At 36.8% G+C, this 23,547-nt stretch overlaps 3 protein-coding genes and 1 non-coding gene across 4 annotated transcripts; 1 reads left to right on the top strand and 3 right to left on the bottom strand.

Moving 5' to 3' along the window:
- Positions 1–498: 498 nt before the first annotated feature.
- On the bottom strand, positions 499–20,296 carry LOC124641564. The gene is made up of 20 exons (XM_047179665.1): positions 19,952–20,296; positions 19,618–19,799; positions 19,266–19,344; positions 18,872–19,102; positions 17,551–17,690; positions 17,088–17,214; positions 16,593–16,701; positions 15,922–16,038; positions 15,468–15,571; positions 13,687–13,803; positions 13,069–13,194; positions 12,431–12,538; positions 6,379–6,552; positions 5,664–5,759; positions 5,242–5,348; positions 3,627–3,774; positions 3,073–3,174; positions 2,469–2,600; positions 1,741–1,892; positions 499–711 (listed from the first exon to the last, which is right to left on the bottom strand). The coding sequence occupies exons 1-19, from the start codon at positions 20,099–20,101 to the stop codon at positions 1,749–1,751; spliced, it is 2,493 nt and encodes an 830-aa protein (XP_047035621.1). The 5' UTR covers positions 20,102–20,296; the 3' UTR covers positions 499–711; positions 1,741–1,748.
- On the bottom strand, positions 4,009–4,079 carry Trnag-gcc. The gene has a single exon. It is a non-coding gene; the product is annotated as a tRNA-Gly (tRNA).
- Positions 20,297–20,748: 452 nt separating the features above from the next.
- LOC124641204 (peptidyl-prolyl cis-trans isomerase Fkbp12-like) lies at positions 20,749–22,326 on the top strand. Its single transcript, XM_047179215.1, has 3 exons — positions 20,749–20,912; positions 20,998–21,158; positions 21,307–22,326. Exons 1-3 carry the CDS (start codon positions 20,876–20,878, stop codon positions 21,433–21,435), a joined length of 327 nt encoding a protein of 108 aa, XP_047035171.1. The 5' UTR covers positions 20,749–20,875; the 3' UTR covers positions 21,436–22,326.
- Positions 22,317–23,497, bottom strand: LOC124641202 (peroxisome biogenesis factor 10). The gene has a single exon (XM_047179211.1). The coding sequence runs from the start codon at positions 23,378–23,380 to the stop codon at positions 22,565–22,567; it is 816 nt and encodes a 271-aa protein (XP_047035167.1). The 5' UTR covers positions 23,381–23,497; the 3' UTR covers positions 22,317–22,564.
- Between the last annotated feature and the right edge of the window lie 50 nt (positions 23,498–23,547).

Consider the following 23,547-nt stretch of genomic DNA (forward strand, 5'->3'; position numbering starts at 1 on the left):
TCTGTATGTGTTATGAATTTATGTAGATACTTACCATATTGACCTGATATGTTGATACTTTTCGATATCTGGCTGCGGATTCCTATAACGGATCTCTCTGTTCTTTTACGATTAGATATTAAAGTTTGTATTGACACATTTTATATGGAGTTAATATCAACATTCATGCTGTAATCGCAAATCCGTAATGGATAGATCGCTTATGGAAATCCACCGTAGCGTAGGTTGAATAAGTTTCATCATAGGTATGTCATTTATTTTTCCATTACCATCATTTTACTTGAAAAGGGGTTCGCTCATCTATTCTTTACTTGGTAAAAGGAAAATTAAGGAAATGTTATTATGGTTTGTTTACTGGAGGGCCTAATCTCAGTAACTACTTACCTACCTACCGATTCGATATGAAAAAAGTTTTTTCTATCGAGGACGCATTAGCTCTTTTATCGAGGAAGGCTACTTTTAAACCGGCGGAATAGAATAGTGTAAATAAAAACCCAGTTGAATATCAATAATTTTATTAGTCCGACACTAAAATAAACTATACAATAAACATTATCAATTTGTTCGCATTCCATGTCCAGCCCATTCATATAATCAATATGAAAAATACTTGTAAAATAATATTAAAATCTATCATGATGGGAATATTACAGTATAAAATATATTGTCTAGTTGTGTCCATTGAGATCCGTGGTCCCGTTGATTACTGATCTGCAAATGAGAAAATATATTTTATCTATGCTGTAAAAAGCTAAAGTTTCCTTGTTTGAACGCGCTGAAAGATTTTTACTGAAAAAAAATTCAGTCTTAGATAGAAATTCATGTTCTTTGTTTAAATTGAATGAATCAACTATGACCCGAGATTACATACTTCAAATAAAATAAATTCAATCTAACCAGAGACTTCATGTAGCCATATTGTATACCAAATTGGTGCTCAAAACACAGGTTTGCTTAATTTGGGGCCCAATTGTAAAACTTTTTGTTCAAAATTTTGAGTAAGAAAACAAAATATATTTGTGTATATTTTTTGTTTTCTTATCCAAAATTTAATGGCATCCAAGGCCTTTTCGGTCACGGCGGCTGTGCCACGTGATCAGCCAACCGGGACAGGACCAGGATATATTATAGTGCACAAGCATTTGCGCAAACACAAGTGCACTCACTATTCCTTCACTCTCATAACCCGATGGGACGGCAATCCGACACGACCGGAGAGAGATCAGGCGCAGGACCGACAATTACATGCGCTCCGATGCACGGGTGTATCAATCACCAACTTCCAGGCTCCGGGCTGCTTTGTGAAAGTTTTTAAATATATCGGGTGTTTCGTACCTAATCACATTAAATTCTATCACATATAGGTACTTTATGATACTCTATGGCGAATTGTGAAAAAAAAAACCTAATCCATTCAGTGGTTTGGCCACAGGATTCATTTTTAGTTTTCATAATTTACAACATCATGTGTAAAGCAGAGATAAAGTTAGGACAATCGAATGATTTGATCAGTTGACAGCTGTCAGTTTTCAAGGGAGAATTTCAGTTGTTTGTAATGACTGACTTTTATATGGTGTTCTAATTTTCGCACATTTTTATTCTATTTACTTTGTTTGAAAAAATCTTTTTTTTAGTTTTACGTATTTTTCTTTTTTGTTTGTGTTAATCGACATATATTAACCAGTATATTAACGCATTTCATTTAATGTGATTATGAACGACACACCCGATATAACTTACTGGTAGTGCTAGCTGGCCATGCTGGTGGAGGCACTCTTGCTCATGAGCTTGGCGACCATCTCCTGCACGCGCTTCATCTCCTCGAGCTGCGTGGTCAGCTGGTACAGACGATTCTCACGCTCCAGGACTGTCTTCTCTAACTGTTTTATTGTCTGTGGAGGGATACAGTTGGTAAAATATTTATTCATAATCATAACTATACAAGAAGTTGGCTTAGTAACAGCCTTACGGGTTCTTCGATAATAAGGATAAGCAACACTTGGCGAGGATGCTACGTGGATAGGTGGAATTTTAGTCGAGTTTCTTCGTGTTTCTGATGGCCCGAGTCACACCGGAATTCACCGCCATTGGCCGGTGTGACTCGGGCCTAAGGCTTAAATTGGTGGGTCCAACATCTTTGGCAGTCGCTACGGAGGACGGGTAGCCTAACTAAAGGCTATCGGATTGATCAGGTAGCACGATGAAGGAGGCCAGACATAAAATAAATAAACAAGAGCATCCGATGAGACTGGAGGCGGAACCCAACAAAGTTAGGAAATAGCTAGGCAGATGATTACTGCCAGTTAGTTATCACCAATATTAATGAACTAATTTGTGCGTGGAAGGGTGACAAACATACATACCATATATTTTGTGTTCATAATATACCAGTCTATTTTACGTTTATAATATAAGGTATATGATGGTAGTATTAATAGGTTTTATTAATTATAATAATATGTTATTACCGTGTCTCTCTGTTCGAGCTCCCGGCGCAGCGTGGCGTCGCTGGCGGCGGCGTCCTCCAACTTCTTGTCGCGTTGCTTCACGCGCTCCTCGAACTTTATTAAAACGCCTGCTAACTCGCTGTTTTTACTTGTCTGCAAACAAAATAAGTTTACAATACAAAATCATTTAATCAAAGTAGGCTGAAAAGCAGCACTTTTGAATGTCAAAAGAATATTCAAAGAGAGTCCCCAAAACGCCCACCCTTCACCACTTTTTATGTGTGTTTCTATCCTAGAGAAGAAGTAGCGTAAGAAATTCCCCAGCAACACATGTCTGTTTGGTTTGGAGAAATATTTTATTCAGTTATCGAATTGCTCTAGAATCAATAAATGCTGTCTTTTGGAAGGCCTAATTAATCACTCGCAAAAATTATATAAGAGCATACAAGGTTCAATGTGACTAGCGAACCTCAAAGTAAAGTTAGCAGTAACGATACTTAGGTACAGACAAAACTGTTTTAGTTCGTGAGTTATAAATCGTGTGCCTATTTTTTTACAAATATCTATATTAAATAAGGTTAGTTTGATTAGGCTTGGCTGTAGTATATTTCGTGAAATGACTCACCTGTTGGTCTAATTTCTTCTGTATCGCCCTAGTTTCAGCTTCGATCGCTTTCTGGCGCTCCTCGAACTCTCTCTCGCGGACTTTCATTTCACTCTCTAAGCTCTGCAAAATGTAGAAAAAGTATGTGAACACTGAATACATTAAAAATAGCATTAAAATTAACAATATTTAATGTTGTATTTCAAGCTCACAAGTTAACATATAATAAATAAGTAAAAACTTTAACACATTCTAGCATATAAATATTGTATGAAATATGTATGTTTACCAGTATTGCTATGATATTGTACTACATATTATTAAATAAACCTTTTTCTCATACATCGGATTTCTTAAACCAATCTATTGTCTGTTTATTTGCTTACTACAGATAAAATGTCACAAACTACATACATTACTTCTATACTAATTTCAAAATAATATAAGCAAATCAACAGAAATATTGGTTATAAAATAATAAAAGATTCCGACAAAATGAGAACCTCCTCTTTTTTTCGAAATCTGTTAATAATTGATTCTGAATACAATATATTTAAATGAGAATTGCTACATACAGCCATTTGCGCGCGGAATTCCTTATGTAGATTTTCCTTCTGGTTCTCCTTGTCGAGTTTCTCAGCGGCTAACTTCGCTCGGAAGCCGCGCAGTGTCGTCTCTGCGTCTTCCAACTGTTTGTGAAGGTCTTCTATCGTTTTCTTGTGTCTATGGAAATAATTAGATTGAACGATAAAAAAACAGACGGTTTAAAAAAAAAAAACATTAGTACAATATGTATGTTGTCTACTGTAACCAGATGTTTGTAACTAAAAAACACGATTTTTATCATAACAATTAAAAAAAATACAAAAAGATAGGTAAATTATAAAATTACAGAATAAAATTAAAATATAATGCAAAAGAACACATAAAATAATCATTCAAACAACAAAAAGATCTTGCATCGGCCGGGAATCGAACCCGGGCCGCCCGCGTGGCAGGCGAGCATTCTACCACTGAACCACCGATGCTTACAATGTAATGGTTGAATTTAGCGTTTAGGTACACAATCTAAGTTTATTTATAGTAAAAGTAGATAACCCAGTTATTTCGCGGTCATTCACCTTTTACGTAATGATGTAGCAATCTGATTTAATTACTGTAGTTTGCAATAATTCTTATGTATGAATGGAAAAGCTGTCTATAGTATGAAATTTGAATGTGTTCAATATTAGCTAAGTATGTTTTATATTCACGCTATAAAACCAATGAGGTGTGCAGTAATAAAAGTTGTTTTTTTATTCATTACGATATTTTTTTGTTAATTGTTCTGCAATTTAAAATATGTTGAATGAATATAGTCCTCCTTATCGATTTCGATAACGGCGACCCATGACAAATTCACCTCCTAGCGTGAGCCCTGATGTGACTGGCTAAGCCGAGCTTTGATTTGAAGACTCGATCGCAAGCACTGCAGTACAACTGACCCGCAGCATTGAGAGTGCAGGTGTATGAAGGCTTAGGTCTCTCTTTTTGTAATTGGCGCTTTTCGTCTAAAGCCTCGAGTCTTTTTGCGCCAAGATGACCTGTTTGAAGCGAGCCTCTCCCAATCATTAGGGTCAATACCGCAGGCCTTCAGATGTCTTTTGAACACGTCCTTGTAGCGTAGATATTGTCCTCCTCGCTTCCGTTTACCTTCAGCCATCTCTGAGTAAAAGACCGCTTTAGGTAGACGGTGGTTGTCCATTCGAAGGACGTGTCCACACCACCTGAGTTGTCGCTGCATTAGCAACGTCTCCATTCCATACATATTGGACCGTCGGAGCACCTCTGTGTTGGGAATGCGATCCTGCCACTTAATTCTAAGGATGGACCTCAGACACCTGAGATGGAATGTGTCGAGTTTTTTAATATCTGACTTGTACAGGCACCAAGTTTCTGCGCCGTACATAAGCACAGGCATCACTAGTGCCTTGTACACGTCAATTGAATGAATACCATTTATAACAAAGCCAGAGTTCCTTCATTATCTAGAACGCGCAAAATTACTGGTCAGATTTGAGTAATTATAATTATTGCTGTGTTAGATGACTCATTTATCGAAGTTTTTTATCCATGTCCGCGAAGTTGTTCTCATAAGACCGCAGCTACACACTTCTACTTACATCTAACTTTTATAATAATGTAAGTTACCTTTCATTCTGCATCTGTGTGGTGTACAACACATCTTGTTGTGAGGAGTTCGTCGCCTGTAACATTGCTAGCGCGTGCTGTAACGATGCCATGTGCTCGCTCGCTCCCTGAAATGTAATGAATACTTTTAATATTACAATATATTTAAACAATTGACAGTGATAAAATGTTTGAAGTATTTTTTCATGCAGCCCGGTAATTGTCCCTGTCCAATAGTTATTTCTCAATAAATAAAAATAAGTAATGGGGTGTCCCGGCTGTTATTTGAATAAAGTCTGACAACCAGTCTTAACAACGTTTTATTTTGGACTTTACTTGATATCATTCATTGATGCTAATTTACTTTTGCAACAATAAATTAAAGAACCATAGTGTTAACCAGAACAATCTAGTTTCTGATTAAACAAAAAGCTGATGTTTACCTGTAATGCTACAGAATGTGAGTGCAGCCTCTGCTCCAAACATGTCATCTTGTATCCGTATAACTCCATCACGCTTGATGTCGCGATGTCCGATATCTGAATGAAAACACAATAGGTAATTGTTCAATGGCTTCTGATAAATCTTTGGTAGAATGAATAAAAACAAGGTGAAGATTTTTAAATATTAATTTACTTCATTTGCAAAAATATTGTCTATAGTATTGTCAAGTCAAGTCAAGTATTGTCTATTTGCGTTTTTTTGGAATACCTATGTGAATTTCTAATAATACCTATATAATTTATTGAAAATTTTAAAATGCAATTATTAGGTGCTATTTTATTGTTAAACTAAAAAAAATTGCATAAATATATAAAAAGTAGTTCATGTGTGATTTTAATATACATATTTAGGGGGATTGGGTTGCTCGAGTAATTGGATTATGGAACTCCTTTTGAAGCACTGCTACTCAACTGCATCCGGTTAGACTGGAACCCGACCCCAACATAGTTGGGAAAAGGCTCGGGAGATGAGGACATGATTACTTTCCACTTTCCTATATAACGATTTATCTTGAGGTTATTAACACATCCACAGTGGTTATCCTGTGATATCAACGTTTCAAACATGCAGTATTTTGTTGTGTTGTATTGTAATGAACAGTTTTGTCGTATGTATACCTTGTGCGAGTTTGAGTATTCTCTTGTGTATATATACCTTCCCATGCGACAGCTTGTCCCTGAGCTCGGCCACCAGCGCATCGACGGCGTGCTCCTGTGCGGGCGCCAGCCGCGCCGCGCACCACGCCGACTCCGCGCAGGCACCACCAGTGCTGTTGCTGGACAACTCGGCGGTGCTGTCCACTGTGCCTTGTACTGACTCGCCGAACACCTGGGAGAAAGGAAAGTTGGATGAGAGATGTTGGTTTTGAGATGACGGAAATACTAAATTAGGTCGCCTGCCCATGTCTTATCGATGACCGATTTTTTATAGGAAAAATCGGCCAAGAGCATGTCGAACCACGATCAATGTTCCGTAGATTCAGATTATAGCTCATGACTATCCCGACTCTTTTATCTCGGAAAATCTTAACAGAACTAAGTAGTCCAAAGTACATCGACATCTCTCGGCGAACTAGGCTACTAAAACGTAAAAACCATATAATTTTTGTGTATGTCGGATTTTCCGTGGTAATTTTAAATTGCGTCAACCCATTTTAATCATTCTTCTTTTATTTGAAAAAAGGAAATAAGTCCAAAAATATAAAATAAAATAAATATAAACTGACTTGAAAATTCTTTCAAATCCGGTTAAATTACACAGTAGTAGTAAATGTCTAACTTGATACCATTGATTTATTTTTAAATAATCTTTCAAGTTCAAATCATATCACTTTTATAACTGCAATAATTTTTTTGTCGAAAAAAATCTTATGAGTGAAAATTTTAACTCTCTAACTATCACGGTTCATGAGATACCGCCTGGTGACAGACGGACCGACGCACGGAGGGACAGAGGAGCGAAAACAATAGGGTCCCGTTTGTTCGGGATACCCAGAACGTTGAACCTTTTTTAATGGAAAACACTAAAACCTGTAAAGTGGGAACCTCTTTGTTGTTTTTTTGAATTTTCGCTGTCAAAATAAGCCTTTGCGGAATACAACACTTATAACTTTTCACGAAGCATTTTTATTAAATTTAACATACAGTCCTATTCATTGGTCCTTGCGATCGGATAAAATAAGAAGAACTAATTACGGCCTACGTGGAAATCTATATAATTTGGAGAAACTGGACGTGGATATGCATACAGTGGTGTTCATTGATAACATTGATAATCTTATTCATTGTAGGCAAAGGTACCCAGTGCTCTAAATATAGGTAAGGTAATAGGTATTTCAGCTAAGTGAAAATTGTTAAGGTTAGTACTACCTATTTATTTATTTAGGCTGTTGTAACCAGATAAATAACTTATCTGCAGTTAACTAGCTTCAGTGTTAAACTAAGCAGAAACTAGGTGTGTTATATACATAGTGATTATTGTAATACATCTTTAAGGGTTATTTTAGGTTTTCTGTTAAGTTTTCACTAATGTAAGTTAGTATCAGGCAGTCTATTAGGTAGGTACTCTTATTTGTATACTTTAACTTGTTGTATTCCCTTATTATTATTTGCAAGTCTTATTTTTAAGTTTGTGAGACATTACGAATTGGTATTAACTTATTTAACATTACAGTGTAATTAATACCGGTCTCCAAAATGACCGACAAGGAGTCAGTCAGAAAACGCGCGAGTTGCAAGGGTCGGTTGACAGCATTTACCAATTATGTCAACGAGTTGGATGAGTCATTGGATGCGTCACAGGTGTGCGAATTGCAACTACGTTTGGGTAAGATGGAAAATTTATTTTCACAATTTGACGAGGTTCAGTTAAAATTGGAGTGTTTAGCTGATGATGTCAATAGCCAATTACCGGAGCGTAACGAGTTTGAATCTAAGTATTATAAGATCTTTGCAAAGGCTCAAGACTTACTTACACGTAACTTGAAACCAACTAAGAATGAACCTTTGGAAAGTGATTATAGTTCAGCACAAACGCGTAATCGCAGGCTTGTTAAATTACCTACCATACAACTGCCTAAGTTTAGTGGTTCCTATGAGAAATGGTTGGAGTTCCATGACACATTCTCTAGCTTGATACATTGTAATGATGATATTGATGACGTTAACAAGTTTCATTATCTTAAAGCGTGTCTCGAGGGATCAGCTGCTGTTGTGATCCAATCCATTGAGTTTTCCGCCAACAACTATTCTGTGGCATGGAAGATATTATGCGAACGCTATGACAACAAGCGGGTCTTAATACACAACCATGTGGCAGCATTGTTCAACCTCGAGTTGGTTAAAAAAGAATCATCAGTAGCGTTAAAACGTGTCATTGATTCTGTAAATAAGAATTTGCGTTCATTGGAATCGTTAGGAGAGCCAACAGATCATTGGGACACACTGTTGATTCACATGGTATCAACCAAATTGGATGCTAAAACCTTTCGAGAGTGGGAAGAATTTAAAGGTAGGTTTGTTAAAGTTAAGTTAGGTGCAATAACAGCAGTGAAGTTGCGAAGCCATTGCCTAATAACAACGTAACATTGTCGGCACAAGTCACGGCGAATGTACGAAATAAAGGAGAAGTTCTTTTGGCCACTTCTTTGTTAAAACTTTATGATAGCAGTAACCGCGAACATCTTGGTCGTGCTGTTCTTGACAGTGGTAGTACGTGCTGCCTTATCACAGAGAAATTCTGTAATTCATTAAGTTTGCAAACTATTAAGGTTAGCGAGACATTAATTGGCATAAATAATTCCAACTCATTAATAAGTAAAATGTGTTGCGTTCCGATAAAATCATTGAATGAAAACTTTTCTGTAAATATTAATTGTTACATCTTACCTTCTATCACTGAAGAAGTGCCTTGTCGTCAACTTAATCTTAATGACATAAATATTCCGAGTGATTTATGTCTAGCTGATCCTCATTTTTATGCACCATCCTCCGTGGACTTAATTATAGGTGCAGATGTTTTCTGGGACATCTTGGGTACAGATAAGATAAACCTCGGTATAGGTAAACCGATACTATTTGAGACTAGACTAGGTTGGATAGTTTCAGGCCCTATGGTTAATAGTGGTCAAGTATCGCGTTCACCCTCATTAATTTGTAATTTTACGAATATTCATCATTCTGAAGCTAATGTTTTACAGAATGACTCAAGTACCGATGACATCCAATACCGTTTAATGCGTTTTAGGCAGCTTGAGGAAGTTAGCCATCAGTCATCAGTACAATATCTAGAAGAAAAAATGTGTGAAGAGCACCTTATTAGAAACACTACGTGTCTGAAAGATGGCCATTTTTGTGTTAGATTAACGTTAAAACAATCACATTATAACTTAGGTCACTCTGAACATAAATCTAAGCAGTGTTTGCTTTAATTAGAGCGTAGCGTTCAGAGTCAGACATCATTTAACATTCGTTATTGTGATTTTATGAAAGAGTATTTAGAGTTTAACCATATGTCTTTATGTGCACCTGATCCACAGAAGGTTGCATATTTAATAGCTCATCATGGCCTTGTCTGTGAAAGTACTTTAACTACTGAAGGACCTGGCTTCAGCTGGTGTGCCATTACATAAATGGAAATCAAATACTCCTCAAGTATTACCCGATCATATATATATATTTAGTTTGATTATTGGTTCAATAGAACCTTGTAAAATGTTAGGTTTGAGCTGGCTTACTGAGACTGACGTCTTACTTCCCGACATTATTAAAGGTGTCCCGACATTATAAAGTCATGACGAAGCGTGGGACATTTTTTACAATTGCTCAAATTTTTGATTCACTGGGTCTATTAGCTCCTTGCATTATTGTCATAAAAACCCTCATGCAAAAGCTTTGGGTATTTAAATTGGGATGGGACGATGAGCTGCCGTCTGACATCCAGAATTTGGTCCAAGATCTTACGCGACTTACCATTATTAAATGCATTGAGAGTTCCACGGATCGTACTATGTGACTTTTGGACTGACTCAACGATTGTTTTAGGTTGGATTAAAATGTTGCCAATAAAGTTACAACCTTATGTACGTAACCGTGTCGCTGAGATATTGGACAAATCTGCGGTTTGTTCTTGGAGGCATGTCCCCACAGACTGAAATCCAGCTGACCATATTATATTATGTGGAACAGATGTAACTTCTTTACAATCCTTAGATTCATGGTGGTCAGGCCCTGTGTGTGGTGTAATTTTTACGATATGATGTCTCTAAATGGCCTGATAATCCAACAGTTGCAACGAAAAAACTTCCCGAAATTAGGTCCGAAGTTTCTCTACTCGTTACAAATAAAAATTCTCGACCATTTTTTATAGACTTTGATAGATTTTCAAATTTCACTACACTCAAATGGTCGGTTGCTTACGTATTGAGATTTATAAGTCGTTGTAAAAAAGAGGAATTATCTAAACATCTATTTCTTACCACTCATGAGTTAAAACAGGCTTTACATGTTATTATACGAATTTCACAAAAGGAATCATTCCCCGAATACGCACTGTTATTGAATAAAAAGGAACTACCCAAAAAGAGTCCCTTAAATAAGTTTAATGTGTTTTTAGACGACCAAAATTTAATTCGTGTTGGAGGTCGTCTTGATAATTCTCACTTTGCTTTCGATAAAAAGCATCCATTATTATTACAGTCCACTCATGTCGTTACACGATTATTATTTGATTTTATGCACAAAAAAATTATGCATGCTGGACCGCAGCTCTTACTCGCGTCCATAAGAGAGAATTTCTGGCCAATTGGTGGTAGACGATTAGCTAAATCAATTTACAAGAAATGTATTGCTTGCTGTCGTACAAAGGGACAGGTAATTGCTCCTCTGATGGGTAACTTGCCACAAAAGCGCTTGATTCCGGGAGGTTACCCCTTTGAAACAGTAGGCGTAGATTATGCTGGACCTATTATGTCAGCCACTAGGCAGGGACGTGGATGTCGTCTTACTAAAGTGTACATTGTTCTTTTCGTGTGCTTTGCGACTAAGGCTGTACACATAGAGTTGGCAGGTGATTTAACAAGCAGCAATTTTTTATCAGTTTTACGTAGGTTTGTTTCGCGAAGGGAAAACCTAAACATACTCTGATACTGGGACCTCGTTTGTTGGTGCTTATCACGAACGTGGTAAGTTTTTAAAGGGTGGTTGCGATTCGTTATCCGGTGAGTTATCAAATGGAGACATTAACTTTCATTTTATCCCTCCTTATTCCCGGCACTTTGGAGGTCTTTCGGAGGCCGGTATAAAATCTGTTAGGTATCATTTAAAAAGAGTACTGGGCAATTGTAATCTAGCATATGAGGAGTCGAACACTGTATTAGTCCAGATCGAAGCTATACTAAACTCTCGCCCACTCACACCACTCTCTTCGAACCCTAACGACTTGTCGCCGCTTACGCCTGGACATTTTTTAATTGGACGACCGCTGACATCACTTCCATCTTCAAACTTCGAGGACCGATCGTTGACTCAGTTAACCCGATATCAGCGTATAGAGCAACTTCGTCAGCACTTCTGGTCACGATGGTGTGATGAATATGTGTCGCTCCAGCAACGAACGAAATGGCGATCCTGCACAAAGCCATTAGAAAAAGGAACTCTTGTGCTCATTAAGGAGGACAGGGTACCTCCTTTAAAGTGGCGCCTGGGCCGAGTCACAGAGGTGTTCCCTGGACATAATGGCATTAGTCGTGTCGCGGACATCATGATTTCAAGCGGTGATGTGGTTCGTCGGGCTTTCAGCAAGATATGCCCCTTACCTATAGCTCACTCGGAAGATTCTGGTTGAGAGTAAAGCTCTCAACGCCCGGGGGGATGTTCGGGATACCCAGAATGTTGAACCTTTTTTAATGGAAAACACTAAAACCTGTAAAGTGGGAACCTCTTTGTGTCTGTGTTTTGTTTTATCTTTTTTTTTAATTTTCGCTGTCAAAATAAGCCTTTTCGGAATACAACACTTATAACTTTTCACGAAGCATTTTTATTAAATTTAACATACAGTCCTATTCACCGTTTTACTCCTTGGATAAGGAACCCTAAAATATGGGGGCGCTAAAAAAATATTCATTCTCAAAGTGGGCATTAGACAAAATAAGTTTGGGAACCACTGAGTTAGATTGATCAATTTTGCAACAAAAATAACGTTGTCTTACCTGACTCATCTGATCAGAAGGGAAGTAGTGATGTTTGACGAGTTGTAATATCTGTCGTCTGCGAGGACCGTTACTGCTTGTTAGACCCACGCATAACAGCTTTCGAACCTAAAAAGAAGACAATTTGTATAAAATAATGCATAAAATTATTAAGACTCACTGTGAAAATAACTCATTATTTAGGAAGGTAGATATAGATAGATAGATAGATAGATATATTCTTTATTATGCACACCAATTAAAAAAAACAACAAGAACAAACAAAAATTTTGAAGTCGGTGACACAATGGGCGGTCTTATCGCTAAAAGCGATCTCTTACAGACAACCTTTATATATCATGTTATGGTATGTTAAATTCAAATTGGACCAGCAGTTCCTTAACACGTCAAAAACAATAGGTACATTATAACATTATCTAGCTGGTTCCCACGGTTTCATCCACATCCCATGAGAACTTCTACCTGTACCTGAACAAAATATAACTTATGTTACTTGGGGATAATGTAACTTTCCTGTTATGAAATAGTTTTGTGAATTGGTCAGTAGTTTCGGAGCCTTTCAAAGAATTAATGAAAAACTTTTTTAATCCACATGACTGACTAAAGCTAGAGCTTTTAATCCAAATATATGGTGATACCTGATGATGTGCCAGCATCCTGGCCAGCGCCGCCTCCCAGTGCCAGTCGAGCGGCGCCAGCGTCAGCGCCACGCGGCAGCCCACCACCACCGCCGCCTGCGACGCCTCCGCGCCTACCACGCCGTTCTGTCAAATTAATGGTTTAATTCATCTTTAAAATATATGTATTGCTAAGTGTGAATAACAAGTTTACCATCAGTTCATTATTGTATAAAAATAATTGCGTTCCGGGCCAATTTTGGCCACTACGGCTGCTTCCTCTACGAAGATCTAGTAACGCAGAACATATTATAGTGCACAAGCATTTGCGCAGACACAAGTGCACTCACTATATATTCCTTCACTCTTATAGCGTGATGAGACGGCAATCCGATACGACCACATTACACAAACGACAGAGAGATCAGGCACAGGACCGACATTAGGGTGCTCGCCGATGCACGGGTGTCAATACCAACTTCCAGACTCCGGGCTGCTTTGTGAATGATGAACCCGAGACGCATGTGCGTTATGCGACAACTAGACCAACGAGGCAGACTTACTGTAGTTAGTACGTATAGATATTGTACTATTTTAGCCTGCCTCTATATAATCAAACATATGTATATAGGTATATACCTGTGAGGTGTATTGCAGCACACTATACAGCGTGTCCTCGAAGGCGTCGGGCGTGACCTCCTGCATGACGCGCTCCTGCGTCTCCGCGGACTCGCACAACGCGCCCACCACTTGCAACTTTAACAATAATTGGTTATAACTTTAGTGATATTAATTATAAGTAAATTAAAATTTTAAAAATAGGGGTCCAAGCTAACGGTGGTTACGACCTCAGAGACAGAAACCCCATCACAATACGCGCCGTTTGTGTTCTTTTTTCTCGATCAATTCGCTGCTAATTTCAAAATACAGTATTTTTGGCATCAAATTGACATGTGGTGTTTGCCTATATTCGGTTAAGCAATAGGCATGATGACAAATTTTTAAATACCTTAGTATGATGTAGGTATACGTCTATTTTATATGAAAAATTATTAATTTTAAGAAAATGCGAAGTTTTTTTATCAAATAATTGCATTTTTCTCTGTCCACTTTGAATCCGGCGCGAAAACGCTTGTCAGTGTCATGTCGTCACTTGTGACGTCACGACTGAAATTACAAGACGCAAGTAAACAACGCTCGTGCAATAATTAAGTTTTTTGTGTTATTAAATATGAATTCGAAAGTGCATAGGTGTTGTGGGGTCCCCCAGTGTAAGAACACATCCAAAACAACTCCTGATAAGTTATTTGTGTACGTTCCTCACAATAAAAAAATACGAAACAAGTGGCTTAAACTTGCAAGGCGAGATTCAAAAGCAATATTGCCCAGGGTACAACTTTATTTTTGTGAAGATCACTTTGATGTAAGTTATTACATAGTTCTCTATAGTTCGGCCATTCAGAGAATGCGTTCCTGACACGTCGCGATTGAACTGACGACGTAACTTTGCAATGGCGTTGCAGTTACGATAAAAATATTTTTGCTGGTTGTTTACCGTTTTAACAATTGAGGAGCATTAAAACAACATTATTATATCAATAATCAATGAATGTAGTTACGTCGTCAGTTCAATCGCGACGTGTCAGGAACGCATTCTCTGAATGGCCGAACTATAGATTCTAACATAGAAGTTTTTTTAATTAAACTAATACACTTACATGGAAGTTTTTTTAAATTAAACTAGTATACTTACATGGAAGTTTTAACATTTCTAAATTCAGCTGAACAAAAATCTTTATTTGATGCCAAAAACTCTCCCAGCATTATGATATCAATTCTAGGCAAATTAGCGCTGTTTGCCTTGATAAATCCGGGCTCCATAACTCGTGTTATACACAATTAATTAAATAAAAACAAAGATCGCAGTGGAAGTTCACAATAACGAAATGTGACGTTCGCGCGCTTTCGCGCGAGTTGTTTTGAGAAATGACGTCACGAGCTCTGATTGGTGTTCAAGATATCATGGCGGATTGCCTTATTTCGTAATTTTATTTTATAAAAATACATATTATATTATTATATATATAATATATAATAATATATAATATATATTTAATATAATTATATATTATACATTATTTTATTATTATATATTATCATATTTAATCACATTATTACTAAAGAAAACAATGCGCGTTTTATATTCCAAGCTTCAAGTTTAATTTAATAAATATATTATTTTAATGATTTTTGATTACTGTCATCATGCCTATTATCTTGTAAGTTTTTGCATGTATCGATTTTTTTCCTATACATAGTGTTATAACTATTGGCATCCCAAATACATTACCTTCCCAAATAAATAAAATTTGTATTATAATTACATCATTATATTTTACTATCACTGAATATAATCTTACCCACTGAAGTCCAGCCTTGCCGGGTTCTAAGGCAGGAGGTACCAGCAAGCCGGGTAACCCGTCGCTGATTACGGTGATCAGCTCTTGTGGTAGACGACCTTCATCTGAAAAATATATGTTATAGCATTTATAAGGACTAATGTATTACTTCTGTGACTTAATTAAAATAAGGTAAAAATTGTGCACGCTATAGAATAGATAAATAAGACAGTCTTTATCACAGAACTAGTAGTATTTGGACATGATTCTATCCGCCGTGGGATCTATCCCGTACACCCCGGTAAAAAGTATTAAAATTATCTTATAAGCTTTCCTCGATAAAATACATAATATCTAAAAGAGAAAGATTTTACGAGTGTCAAAGATATCTGTGAACTTTGTTGTGAAGTTAATTTTAATTCGTACTTAACAAGGGGTATTTTCTCAGCAGCATACTTATTATGTCTTATCTTACCTTTATACTGTGAGACGATGGCAGCAAAGAGTTCCAGTGCTTCAGGTAAACAAATACGACTCGCCTTCATACACAAGAAGATTAGCGCAGAGTGGTGACATCGCAAGGCATATAAATCTGAAAATAAAGTCATTGTTATACACATTGTTGTTCAAGACAGAAAAGTACTACCGATTCAGAAATAACTACAATATAGAAATGTACCACTTTATAGAAAGGAAATATTCTATAGTTGCCGGCAAATTATTTATCGGTATGGTGCCTATAGTGTGCGAATCTCTGTGTGGGAGACATGAGGGGTAGAATCATCGGCACGAATCTTGAGCGCTGACCTTCACCTGCGCAGAAGTGATTTATTAGCAAAGAACCAATACCGACTGACGGCTATGACGCGATGCGCTGCGGGCCAATCACCGCTTTAGCCCGCCCCCGCGCCTCTCTTCATACCACAAAAGGGACCCAATAAATTACTTCTGCGCAGGTGAAGGTCAGCGCTCAAGATTCGTGCCGATGATTATACAAGACACATGCGCTTACTTGTGCTCGGAATATAGCTGCGGAACGCCATCGAGTTTTGCGAGAACTGTACCAAGGGAGGTCAGTAGCATAATCATTTCAGTCAGATTTACTAGTGCATTACTTTTTGCAATTTAAATTAATTAAATACGTACCCAAGCTAATGAGTACAGTAAGAAACTTGAGCACGTTGCGCAGACAGGCGGTCGCGTTCTCTGGCTCGCCCATGTCTTCCGGGGCAGCCTTGCATAGCTCTTTTACGTCCTGGAAACATCAATAAAAAGTAATTTATAAACACACTGAAAATAAATTCTAAAGTCTAACTTTATACAGCTTTGATTTCACCCGCCTACCGCAGGAACTACTTCCCTGACGTGGTTTAAAATGTAGCCCATATATTTTTCTGATATTACACGCTACATTATTTCCGAGTTTCACCAAAATCCATACAGTAAACTTTAGATGAAAATGGACCAAACATACATATACACACAAACTTTTACAAGATAACTTTTACGAAGCCATATGGAACAAGATTAAAAAAGTAAAGACTATTCATTGTGAACTTATCACTAGTGTTCTACTGAAATTTTATACATATTTGTGAAAGACTTATTATAACAGCAAACTTATTGAAATTATAACTTTACCTTGAGAGCCTCAGTGAGCGCGGTAACAAAATGTGGGTATGTGAGCACGTAGCTGCGCAGATTGCTGTCCGAACACAGGTCGTTGACAAATGTGTACGCGTGCAGCAGTTGTGTCGCGTCTCCTTCACTAAAACACAATAACCATTATTATAAAAGAACAAGTAAATATAGTTACTTTTCTAGCAAAATTTTTAGTTGTAAGGGAACATTGTGCGAGGCAGAACATATTTTTTAGGTATCAGCGGGTGACGGAGATGAGGGACGGGTATGGCTTGTTAGTTAGTGCTCGGAAGTTAGTTTCAGACCGCCATTGAGTTTTGCGAGAGCTATGTTATGAAAGTTTTATGTCTTTTTGTGAAAGCTTTTTTTCAAATCCTGATTGGTAACTCTACAGATCTCCATTCAGCCATATCAAACAAGCCTGACTTTCAACAACAACCACATTATATCAACCACTACATACCTAACAGCCTTATTAAAAGTCCGCATGGTACAGCAGAGGTAGCTGTGCACGTCGGGCTGGCGAGTGGCCGCCGCACCTCGCGTGGCTCCTGATAGACACAGCAGCAGTCGACATACTTCTACACCACCGTAACCACCATCCTGGAATATACAGTTTGTATAAAACACAGGGAATATTGAGAGGAACGCAGCGGAGATATTTTTTATAAGAAACTAGAAATAAACTTTTGCATTGTTGAGTTAAAATACATATACAGGGTGCCCATCCATAGGCGTCCAAAAGAAAAATTTAGTAGCTCTATGCTATGGGGTATCCGAATCACCCCCATGTATGTTCAGCGATTTTTTGTAGTTTATGAGCTAGAATTGTTTTTAATTTTTTTCCATAATTTTCATTTCAAAATTGTTTTTTAGATCTTTTTTTCCTAACGTTTACAGATGTTTTTTTTTGTGTAATTAATCATCATGATAGTAGCTAACACCTGAAAAAAAGCAGTTTGGCTTAACATTCTAGAACTCATAAAAATCTGATTCATAGTCATGAATCAGTCTGATTTTTATGAATGATATTTATTGTCACAGGTTCTTTCTTAGCAGTTTTTAAGAATGCTTAGAGATCTCTGGCACCACTTATTAATTTCTTTAAGCCCTTAACATTTTTGGCTACTGAACTCCAACAGTAATTTTGAACTTCAGATAAAAGTTTATGTAAGTTCTAGAATGTTTAGCCAAACTGCTTTTTTTCAGGTGTTAGATGATTAATTAATGATGATGATAATGATGATTAATTACACAAAAAAAACATCTGTAAATGTTAGGAAAAAAAAGATAAAATAGAAAAAACAATGTTGAAATGAAAATTATGGAAAAAAAAATAAAAATAAAAATAATTCTAGCTCCTAAAGTACAAAAAATCGCTGAACATACATGGGGTGATTCGGATACCCCATAGCATAGAGCTTCTAAATGTTTCTTTTGGACGCCTATGGATGGGCCACCCTGTATATGCTTGAGCCTGAAAAAATGCTTGCGGGAAGGCTCATATAACTTTAATTTAATAATTTTAAAGGTGATTTTACAGTGCACTATAAAAAACTTGAACATAGGATCTCTTATAAGGTTTTAATAATATGCGCGAGATAAACACACACTGTAAGCAGCTATAATTACTGTCAATTGAGCATTTCAGTGCATTACATAAAGGTAAGCTGTCTTTGTTATGGTAGCCTTCCTTGACAAAGATAAGAATCTTTCAAATAAGTCCCCCAGTTAATGATGTGAGTAGCATGATCAAACAAAATCATGAGCTTAAGTAGGCTTACCTTCAAACTAATAAGATGCACAACAAAATCCTTAGTATCAACAGTCCTCATTAACGCATATATAGCTGGCAGGTTCCCATAACACACATTAACAAGCACGGTTAAAGATTTGTGGCCAATGGTACGATGTTGTGGCTCCGTCATTGGCTGGGTGATCCATTCTGTTAGTTGCTTCATGAGGCTCGAGAGGTAGGATTCTTGCCAACTTATTTTGATACCATAGGATATTTCCTGCAAACAATATTATTACTTCTAACTGCATTGAGTATAATTACATACACAAGCTATAGGTTTTTGTGCATTTATTCTATCTTTTGGCATGCAAAACTTTTTTTTAAAGCATTTTTATTCTGGAATAAACTAAAATGGGGGGAGTGATAAATAGTATACTTACTTGCATAACAGAAAGCAGTTTAATTTTCTTGTCATTTGATATTGAGTCGGATAATAATCTAGCCAGAATTGGCATGAATCTGAAAATTAAATATTTATGTGTTATTGTTTGCTATAAGTACAACTTCAATATTTATTTGAAACCATCTATATGAATTAACAAACAGAATAAAACTCTAATCTTTTATCAAATAGACTTATCTGAGAAACTAGCTGTTCCCTGCCGTTCCGCTTGCCTCCTAAGCAAACTACTTCCCGCACCAAAATAAAAAGTAGCCTCTAGATTTAGCGAGAAACCCAGACAGACAGTTATTTTCACATTTATTAAAATTAATCACACAATGGGTACTAACTTATAAGTATGAGTAAGAGCATGTCTAGCACTAGGCTCTATAGCTGCCCTCGCTAGCACGGCGACCCCAGCCCAGTGGGGGCCTCGACCGTCACACATTATACGCCATAGTGAACTGAAGAATGCACACACTTCTGACCGTCCCGGAGAAAATATTGATAAGTCACATGATGATGCTATTAACTGTGAATATAACCACGTAAAGGAGAATTAACATTATTTTAAACTGCTATAGTGTATTAAGGTATGTTTGTAAATAGCCAAAAGGTATTTTAAAAAATTTACAAAATGGTTAATAACATACAGTTCTAAGTAAACAAAGAAGGGCCACTTACACCAAGGTATCGTGTCATTAAATTCACAGCAGACTCGCTGTGAGTAGCTTCGAACTCCCGCGCAGCAGTCACAAACGCTTTCAAGTTAGAGAACTTCCCACCTTCAGAAGGATTGTTGAAATTCTCAGCTCCGTCAACCTCCATTTCCATACCATATGAGTTTCCAGAAAAGTTTTATGAAAATGTTCTTGATGTGAACTTTATTGACGATTTATATTCACCCTCTAGAATTTCGAACTATATTACCAATAAAACTATTACAAAACTTAAAAAACTCCTGTTATTAACACCACCAAATTCAATTTCAACTGTTTTCTGAATGTCAGTTCACGCGGCGGCAGACATTTTAGTTGTTTATAAAATGCGCAGTTTTCATTGGCCAGAAAAATATGAATGACCACAAACTATAAAAAAGTTTGAATAGATGAATAAATATGGTTGATATCCTGCATTCGGATTATCTTCATGCGCTGTTATATTTATATGTTTTTATGTAGCTGAAAAGAAGCTCCCAGTTTGCTTATATGACTGTATTACTAAAATAACTTGATTGAACCAAAAACATGTCAGTTTTGATGAATTCATTTACGTTAAACGCACGTCGCCGTCGTTTTCACAAATTACAGATACACATTTAAAATACAAAATAATCCTCTCATTGGTCTCCAGTTATGCCCGAATTATTAAACTTTTGGACTTGCTTCACATTATTTATTTTAAGTTAGAAAGGTGAGAATATCAGCGATCATTCTTTGGCTGTTTACTTTCATGCCTTGACATTGCCCCGACACCGGTTCAAAAAAACAAAAACATTGTCTCTGACATTTTCGGCCGTGTTGGTGTTGTTATTTATTTTTTACAAACAATTTTATTGCAGTTCCCTGTTGGGAAATAATTCATCGCCGTAATTCAGAACAATCAATCATGGGTGTAGAAGTAGAAACTATTACACCTGGCGATGGTAATTACTCTTCAAATCCACTCATTGTATAACCTATATACCACACTGCAGTACCTTTGTTTATAATGTAAATGTATTTTTTTAGGTACTACATTCCCAAAGCCGGGCCAAACTGTGGTAGTTCACTACACTGGCACGCTACAAAATGGCACAAAGTTCGATTCTTCGAGGGATAGGGGACAGCCTTTCAAGTTCACTCTGGGAAAGGGTGACGTGATTCAAGGATGGGACCAGGGTATCTGCAGGGTAAGAACTATACTAAAATGAAAGTGATTTGAAACTAGACAATACATTTTTGTACCTACTATGTGTCTTCTACTATTTTATCCTATAATTCCCCATGTAACCTGATATACTATCAATAATAAAACATAATAATCTTCGAAATTTACAGATGTCTGTCGGCGAGCGAGCCAAGTTGATCTGCTCTCCTGACTTTGCATACGGATCCAGAGGTCATCCCGGAATTATCCCACCAAATGCAACTCTTATTTTCGATGTTGAGCTAATACGTGTTGAATAGTAACAACAAACAGCTTTACGATAATTGTTTTTTATTGTTGACAAGAATAATCTCATTAAATGTTTATAATAATCGTGTAACAGTATTGGGTTTGTGACTTACTCGTGATCTATGTACAAAAACTCTGCTTTTAAGGATTTTAAATGTAGTTTGCTAGAGTATATTAAGTATATGCATTTTGGTGACGGAATGGAAGCTTAGGTAGCTGCGGAAAGTTTAGAAAGCAAGGATAAAGGTATACTTCGAGTTTAGCTTGACAAAATGGGAACCAAATTAATTGTACATCTAAGACAGACTACTGAATGTAGAAGGCTGAAGGATAAGAAGACTTAAACCAGAAGATATTGCTAGAATTCAAAAGTAATTAAGTAATTGGAGTTTGAAAACATTTTTAAATCACAATGGCCTAGAGATATTTTTGTGGGTTCAGTATGGTCATGCTTTTTGTCATAATAATAGCTTGTAGATTGTTTTACTAAAGAGTATGCACTCGCACAATAATTGATTACCACCGAAACTCTTTGTATGCTGATGCTTTTTAATGATTTGGTACTGGCAGTGATCTATGTATTTATTTTTCACATGTTCATAATAGCACAAATTCCACATGCATTTCTTACATTATTTTATACATAATTTGTACCAATGTCAGACAATTTATAGGCCTTATTTCTAGCTTATTAAAAGGCCTTACTAATTGGTACTTTTCTTATTTAGATATTATATGCTGTCATAAAAAATCAAGTTCCTAGTGCTAGAAAGCTAGAAATCATGTATGGTAGTCCTTTCTCCATTGAATTGTCATTAATATTGCCTTGTCCTTTGCTGAAATTGTTATTATCATGTTAATTTATTATATTGTATTGTAATAAAAGATTTTATTTAACAAAACAATGTGTTTATTTATAGTCCCCTGTTATAATGAAAACTTATCACAGATTCTTATATTTTAAAATAATTTCTTATTACAATAACATAAAATTGTGCTTCAACACAGAATAATTATTCCCATACTGATTGTCATCTCATGCATGTTTTTGGTATAACAAATCTTACTTTCCTCCACCAAGTTCAGGTAATTTAAATTACATACTTCAGTTATAACAATCAAATATTAAAATTTTCACAGTTATTCAGGAAAATAATTCATCAATGGTACCACTGAGTTCTTTGTAAATGGTGACCGGCATAGAGCACAGTTTTCTAATGCCCCGTATGAACACTGCATACAAAATATATGTCCACAGGGAAGAACACAAGGCTGTACAATTTCTTCTAAGCAGGCCACACAAGATTTATTACTATCTACTTCATTAGGAACCTCCTTCATTTGGTCCATATGTGTCTTTGCTCTATAAAGACTCTGGCCGCAAGACACAATTGCGTGTAATAGAGTAACTATACCAAGGAGTCTTAAATGAGCGTAGTAAGCTGCTGCAGCGGGTCTGACGTGCACATAGTCTATGCCAGTGAGCGTTTTACCAATCTGCAATGGCCCACCACCGATATAAGCTAGTCCACGGTGAATGTTTTGTATCTGAGGTAAAATGCTGCTCAAAGTTTTAAGACTCACTAAAAGTACATTCTGTGCCTCAATTGTTAGAGAAGGATTTTGTTCGACACGCTTTTCTATGCTGTGTATCAGCCGTCTTGTAATGTTCTCGCCGAAAGTTGAAAGAATTATGCTGAACAAACGACTGTAGTATGACGGTAACTTATTGTAGCATTCGTCAACTTGTACGATGCCGGAGTACTCTTCACCTAGAGTTTGAAGGTCCTTTAGTGTTGTGAGGGATCTATAAATCACGGAAGATAGTGGTATCGCCTTGGAAGCGTATCTAGCTGACATCAACTTTGATAATGATTCCGCCAGCTGTTTCTCGTACAAGTCGTCCTTTTGCCACGCTCGAAGTACTTCGGCGGGTTGGGCGGTTGGTAACGCCATGTTTTAATAAAAAATTACACTTGTTTGAATAGATTCAGCGAACTTTTTAAACTTTAAAACTCCGGGCAAAGTACAACAACAAGCAAGCAAGACAACAAAAAATTGACATTCGATTGTCAATGTCATTTTGACTTTAATGGACCAAAAACAATGAGAAACTTTTTGGT

Source organism: Helicoverpa zea, chromosome 22 (assembly GCF_022581195.2).
Source record: "Helicoverpa zea isolate HzStark_Cry1AcR chromosome 22, ilHelZeax1.1, whole genome shotgun sequence".
NCBI lineage: Eukaryota > Metazoa > Arthropoda > Insecta > Lepidoptera > Noctuidae > Helicoverpa > Helicoverpa zea.

What these genes read in the sequence shown, in the direction of transcription:
- LOC124641564 (XM_047179665.1), bottom strand. Translation starts at nt 20,101, where the DNA reads ATGGAAATGGAGGTTGACGGAGCTGAGAATTTCAACAATCCTTCTGAA. An exon ending in ACTTTTAATAAGGCTGTTAG is followed by an intron (nt 17,215 to 17,550) that starts GTATGTAGTGGT and finishes ATTGTGTTTTAG; the next exon opens with TGAAGGAGACGCGACACAAC. An exon ending in CACATTCTGTAGCATTACAG is followed by an intron (nt 5,349 to 5,663) that starts GTAAACATCAGC and finishes ATTACATTTCAG; the next exon opens with GGAGCGAGCGAGCACATGGC.
- LOC124641204 (XM_047179215.1), top strand. Translation starts at nt 20,876, where the DNA reads ATGGGTGTAGAAGTAGAAACTATTACACCTGGCGATG. An exon ending in AACTATTACACCTGGCGATG is followed by an intron (nt 20,913 to 20,997) that starts GTAATTACTCTT and finishes GTATTTTTTTAG; the next exon opens with GTACTACATTCCCAAAGCCG. An exon ending in GGGACCAGGGTATCTGCAGG is followed by an intron (nt 21,159 to 21,306) that starts GTAAGAACTATA and finishes CGAAATTTACAG; the next exon opens with ATGTCTGTCGGCGAGCGAGC.
- LOC124641202 (XM_047179211.1), bottom strand. Translation starts at nt 23,380, where the DNA reads ATGGCGTTACCAACCGCCCAACCCGCCGAAGTACTTCGAGCGTGGCAA.